Source organism: Bidens hawaiensis, unplaced genomic scaffold (genome assembly GCF_021521415.1).
Source record: "Bidens hawaiensis isolate Kalapana, Puna unplaced genomic scaffold, B.hawaiensis_p1.1 tig00015346_1, whole genome shotgun sequence".
NCBI classification, from domain to species: Eukaryota; Viridiplantae; Streptophyta; class Magnoliopsida; order Asterales; family Asteraceae; genus Bidens; species Bidens hawaiensis.
In genome coordinates, this window is record NW_027492370.1 from 226,946 (window position 1) to 232,945 (window position 6,000).

The window sequence follows — 6,000 nt, forward strand, 5'->3', positions numbered from 1 at the left end:
TAATAACCTTTTGAATTTTGTCTTTGTACTCTCTCAATAATTTGAGGTTCAATAAAATAGTTGATATGATCAATAGTAGTGTCCCACTGTTCACATACATAGCATGTTCACATACATATGATCAATAGTAGTGTCCCACTCACTTATTCATCCGTCGCATATATGATGGTTGCTCCTGTTCATCATTACACTTTTGAATTACCAAAATAGGTTAAAAATTGTTGATGACAAGTAAAGTAGTCTTTAAAAGTGTTCTATCAAGATATTTGTGTGCACATGGAGATTGAAGGAAGCTGGTTAGGACTTATGATAAATTATTATGGACAAGTTTAATTGTTGAAGGACACATTAAAACCTTGACTAAGGTTAGCATATGTTTTTGTTGAATATGTTTAAAGCGTAGTTTTCCTTCTTTTTTCTTTTTCTGATCTTGAATGATATTTGGGCAACAAATACATCATGTGACGATAAATAGGAATGTGTTCTTGATACACCTTACAAAGTCCACGTGACAGACAATGTATCATAAGTATGGTTGTAGAAGTCGCTAGACACTGCCAACGCGGCCGACTGGTGAGTAGTACTCGATCTTAATTAGTCGAAGAATAATTGGCGCATAGGCGTGATTTTTGTTACCATGGTACCATCAATGCGTTTTGTGTATTATCATTATAAAAATATATATTCAAAGAAAAAAAATTAAACAATTAGATTTTATATTAAAATATACAGCTTATAAGTTGAATATATGTTGCTATTTCGTGTAACTTTAAACCATGTTGCTTGGAATGATAAAAGGGTGAAAAACGTTGCTAGTGTGTGCCATTATTTTAAAAGCAAGCAAACTAAAGTCGTCGAAAGTGTAGTTTAATGTGTAAAATGTCGTATATAATTTAAATAATATTATAGACTATTTTTTAAAAATAACAGTCTTATCTTGGCATGCAATAAAATTATCAACATTTTTTTTTGACAAAATGGGCATTGCAAGTTAGCAACATGTGTTTTGACATGCATTATTCGGCCAGCATGTGGGATCCAATATGATCAACTAATAGATTATGTGGACCGGAGCCACAAAGAGAGACCAGTCTTAGTCTAGGTCTCATTTGGGTCCAGGTCTGGGTCCAGTAGCATGAGTCCCCAATGGCCTATGTTTTCTAGATGTATGTATAATACAAACAACTTTATTGCTCACTCCCACTTGTTTATACTCCACTTTTAGTTCACTTCTATGTAATGATCCAAAATTATGTGATTGGTGAAGATATATTGGTTTGTTTTAATAAAGGGTATTTTGTTACTGCTCATTATTCAAATACAAGTTGATTTAAGTTAAAATAAAAACAATTGTGTAAGGTTATTCAGATAAGGGAAAATTCCTAAAATGTCTATTTTAAATAAAGTGGTTAAGGTTTTGTCCATAACCATCATAAATTCCCGAATTGTTCATTATCAATATCGTATTATCCTCCCTTAAACTTTGTCAAACTCACTTATTTTAAATCAATATCTACTTGTCATGTGTCATACATACCGTCGGACTCCCATATATACCGTCGACCTTACATATATACCGTCGGAAGATGGTATGTACCGTCGGCCTTGCATATAAACCGGCGGCCTTGCAAAAATTTAGGAAATGATTTAAAAAAATAAATTCTTTTACAAAAGAAATTATTAAGTTAGGATCTGACGGTATATTTGTGAGGCCGACATTATATACCATCTTTCGACGATATATATGTAAGGTCGACGGTATATATGAGAGTCTGACGGTATGTATGACACATGATAAGTAGCTATTGGTTTAAAATAAGTGAGTCTGACAAAGTTTAAGGGAAGATCATGCGGTATTGATAATGGACATTTGAGGAATTTATGACGGTTATGGACAAAACCTTGACCACCTTATTCAAAATGGACATTTTAGGAATTTTCCCTTCAGATAAACATGTCAATTTGGATCACTCAAATTATACAATCTGCCGAAATGTGTTATTCTGATAAAATTTACCAACTGAAAACACGTTCAGACGAGCTAGTATCATCACGATTATTATTTGTCGACACCACAATGGTTCTCTCTTCACCATCATCGTCAAATCCATAACCGCCATGTCGTCATATCCACAAGTGCTAACATGCCCGGGTGTGCCTAGTTTTGACTACACATGGTCTTAGAGGTCTTTAATCAAACGAATACATAAAAAGTTGAAAACGTTTAAAAGGAAATAAAAACGTTTAAAAGGTTGTAACCGTGTAGGATTATAGACGGTCCACCTTTAGAGATCTTTAGTGAAACGTTTAATAGGAAATTAGAAGTTTAAAACATTTAAAAGGTTGCAAGCCGTACAAAATACAAAATAACGGCTTTTAATGAAACAAATACAAAATAAAAGGTTAAAAGCGTCTAAAAGGTTTAGGAAGACATTCAAACCGACCCTATAGTCTATGAAAACCTGCAAAATCTATTAGAAACGGCTTTTACTTTAATGAACAAGGAGCATTTTGTTGATTTTTGACACAAAGTTTAAATGACTATTTGCTATCCTATAAACATGGAATATCCAACTAGATGTAGATATTTTCTTCTTCGGTGGCCTTCAAATTTCTCAAAAGCCAAACACCAAAAATTAAGAATAAGAAATAAATTGCGTTGCCACATCGGCACATCGTTGTCACATTATATGTAGGCTTATATTTAATTAAAATACTATGTTTGGATCAAAATACGTCTCTCATAAAATATCATCTTAGCTAGAATTAAAGTAGTTCTTGAGCAAAATACGAATCGAGTTAGATTGGAACAAATTGTTATTTGTTCTGCGCCTAGTGATTAAAGACCTCTTAAGACCATGTGTAGTCAAAACTAGGCACATCCGGGTATTTTGCGTCATGTGACACCTAGCTAGCTTTTAGACATTTTGCAAAAAGTTGGTGTAGTAGAAAATACCTTCCAAAACGCTTCTCTCTCCTCCCCTCTCTCACAAGACCCTCAAAAATTGTGTCACACCAACGTTATATACAAAACGCTGGTACCAAAAAGTTACCCCCAAAACACCGAGGAGGGTGGTGTTCCCCGGCGTTTTGGATGCAAAACACCACCACAACTCTATGACTACGGACGGTCTAAACGTGAACCATTTATAATCCTGCACGATATATTATTTTCGTTCTCGTTCGCTTTGCATTTAAGTCTATTAAGTTTAGTTAATTACTCGACGAAATCAGCCGTTAAAACCTAAGCATAACAGTTGATAAAACCCGAGCATTGAAACCAGGGCATTGGTAAAACGTCATCATTGGTAAAACCCAAGCGTTACAACGGATAGTCGACGTGAATTCAGTTGGTTTCGGTGACGTTCGTTATGGTATAAACAATGTTGGTTAAAATCGAAAGTAAAAACCCAAAAATATTCGTCATATTAAGTTATAAAAAATAAAACTTTTAAATAGACTATTATTCGAACGATAAAACATGGGTGTGACGTTGTCGTGTTGATAAAACAAAGCTTTGTGGTTCTTGGGTGCTGACATGGTCATTCGGTTTTGATTACGTTCGTTACGTTTTTGGAACTAAAATAGAAAAAAATAAAAAAATTGAGGTTGCCCAAGGGGTGGCATCAGTCAATGAAATTCGAATGTTGGTAAACCTCGAGCATTGTTGGGCCCGGACGTTGAGGCGATGAGGCTACGCGGCATCGGTCAGTTGCCATTACATTAGTTGTGATGCTAGAACTAAAAAAACAAAAAAAAAATAGACTTTTGGTGAAACCCGAGCCTTTTCAGGCCGAGACACTAAGGTTGTTAGTTTACGCAACATCAGTCGGTAAAAGAAAAAAATTACAATAACAAAATTACAAAAATCAAAATCAAAAAAGACAATAAAAAAACTTAAAATTGATTTGTGGCGTCGGATGTTTAATTTAATCAAATATATATGCAGAAAGTGAAAAAAAACAAAAATATCAATTAGAAAAAATAAACAATAAAAAACTTAAAATCATTCTTGTGGCGCCGACCCTCTCTGTTACTTATATTAGATAATTTACACGATAGGTTTTCTTTTCATATTTTTTCCCTATTACTTTATTATTAAAAATAGTTATTAGGGTGCTCGGAATGCAAACAGAGGACACAAACCATTTCTTGATCCACCTAATTGAATTCACAAGCCGAACCATGCTACCCGATGATGCTAAATGATACTAGGAGAGCAAGGCAAACAACCCGATTCACTAACGCATCACATACTACCATTATCCCATTATTTGATTATTGAAAATTTTCAGGCTTAACCGACCAGTAAACAGACAAAAAAGGATTCACTCACGCATCACATACTATCCTTATCCCATTTTCTGATTATTGAAATTTTTCAGACTTAACCAATCAGTAAACAGACAAAAAGGCTTTCGATAACTGATCCGGTTATCGAAAACACACAGCTAAATCACACGATACACCTTGTTCGAAAAGGAGTAGCTACTTCACACAATACAACTTTACAATATATCTACAATGTACTCTCCGTAGAACATTCTAAACTACCAATCAACCCCTAACACGTGGCAGTACTCAAATACCATAAAAGTCACTCACAAAATATAACTACAATAACTAAACCTCGACAAGACAACCCGATTGCACAAACCCACAAAACTCATAGGGGATATCGACTTTAGTAAATTTACCATTTTGCCCTTGCTTACTTTTTTCCAAAACATAAACCGCTTGTGGCGCACCTTGGTCACCAGACCCGTTAACCACAACCCGGTCCCCAAGGTCCACCCCACACGTCCCAACTTGAACCGCCGGTTCATAATCATCCCTAGTTGTCAAATTACCATTTTGCCCAACCAACACACACGACCTCGGACACCGACTTACACCCCACGCGCCGTCCACGCGCCGCCATATTTTAGTTTTAATATCCAAAACGTCCGCGCTGTCTTTAAACCGTCCTTGGGTATCCGTACCGTACCCGCTCACGACCCAAAACTCCGACCCGATTACCACACCTTCACACTCGTCTCGTTCCTCACTCATCTGAGTCAACTCGGTCCACTCGTCGTTACTAATACAATACACCCACGCGCTCTTAAGCGCGTTCTTACTCTCGTCATGTCCTCCCGCCACGTAGACATTTCCGTTACACGCGCTGGCGGCAAAAAACGACCGAGTCGAAGGCATGTCGGCCCGCTGAGTCCACCTCCGAGTCGTGAACTCGTACACGAACACGTCACGTAACGGCTCAAAGCTCGCTGGGTCCCACCCACCCATCAGTATTAACTTGCCTTCAGTACTTGCCACCTGGCAGAACAAAGGTAACCCGGATGTGTATTTAAACACCGGGTCAATTACGTCAAAAGTTTTAGTAACCGGGTCAAACATAGACAACGAATACTTCGGTTGTTTTAATGGTTTTTCGGGTTTTCCGTCGACCCGACCCGGATCCGGAAGAGATTGAACAAAGCAAACAGCTTTACGTGTAAAGCCGTTGTTTTTCCGGTGGTAATAAAACTGTTTATCGTGTATTAAATGTCTCCACCGGCGGCATACGTCAGCGGCGAGTGAGTGGGATTCGTAGTGTAAACGAGTCAAGCACTCAAGTGCGATTTCGTCGGGTAGACCCGGGATTAACTCGGTTGATTCGGGTATTGGATCCATCTGTGAGAATTTTGATTTAGTTTTGATATTAATATTAATATTATTGCAGGAGAATTTTGGTGTGTTCTAGAAAGAGGGAAAATTTGTTCACGAATGAAGGAGTGTGAATTTGGGTATTTATAAGAGGGAGTGAGTGATCAGATAACGTCGGTTGTTTATGAGCTTATCTTTTGGGCTAGCGCCAGATGCTGACACGTGGATATTTAATTAAATGGTGTATTTTATTTTGTGAATAACGCTCCTTTTATATTTCGTATAAACATCCAAACGATTTACAATGAAGTGGCAGGTAAGCGGGCAACAAGCTGTGCCGCAACCCCCTTTTGG

The 6,000-nt window shown here is 37.1% G+C and overlaps 1 protein-coding gene across 1 annotated transcript; it reads right to left on the reverse strand.

Moving 5' to 3' along the window:
• Nucleotides 1-4,408: 4,408 nt before the first annotated feature.
• On the reverse strand, nt 4,409-5,753 carry LOC143548999 (F-box/kelch-repeat protein At2g44130-like). Its single transcript, XM_077040018.1, has one exon. It carries the CDS (start codon nt 5,671-5,673, stop codon nt 4,624-4,626), a length of 1,050 nt encoding a protein of 349 aa, XP_076896133.1. The 5' UTR covers nt 5,674-5,753; the 3' UTR covers nt 4,409-4,623.
• Nucleotides 5,754-6,000: the final 247 nt, after the last annotated feature.